The sequence below is a fragment of the Bison bison genome, unplaced genomic scaffold (genome assembly GCF_000754665.1).
Source record: "Bison bison bison isolate TAMUID 2011002044 unplaced genomic scaffold, Bison_UMD1.0 scf7180017864203, whole genome shotgun sequence".
NCBI lineage: Eukaryota > Metazoa > Chordata > Mammalia > Artiodactyla > Bovidae > Bison > Bison bison.
Window position 1 is genome coordinate 6,872,952 of NW_011494775.1, and position 350 is coordinate 6,873,301.

General features: G+C 75.1%; 1 protein-coding gene across 1 annotated transcript in view; it reads right to left on the minus strand.

The window, feature by feature from the left end:
* Positions 1-350, minus strand: part of GPX4 (glutathione peroxidase 4) — a 2,908-nt gene that overhangs the window by 1,772 nt on the left and 786 nt on the right. The window contains 1 exon segment of the mRNA XM_010844641.1: positions 4-97. Within this exon segment, the coding sequence (XP_010842943.1) occupies positions 4-97 (94 nt within the window).

Here is a 350-nt window from a genome sequence, read left to right on the forward strand (position 1 = left end):
CACCGAGCGCCGGGCCCCGGGGACAAAGGGCCGGTAGCCAAGGGCGCCAGGCCGCTCCTCTGTGACGCCACCGCAAGGGGCCCCGGGGCGCGCAGGGCTGGGGAGGGGCAGTGACAACCCGCGGCGCGTGATCCCGGATTTCCACCCCTTCGGCCGCCCCCGCTCTCCAGGCCGCAGTCGGGGAGCCAGAAACCGACGGCGCCACCCTCAGCTGCCCCGATACAGGAGCCTGTGCGCGTCAGGGGCTTCAAACCGTGGGTTCCGACCGCCCAGCCCTGTCCCCGGCCCCCCGGACGCCGCCTCGGTCCCTGACCCAGACTCGGACCGTGACCCCACCCCCCACCCCCCCA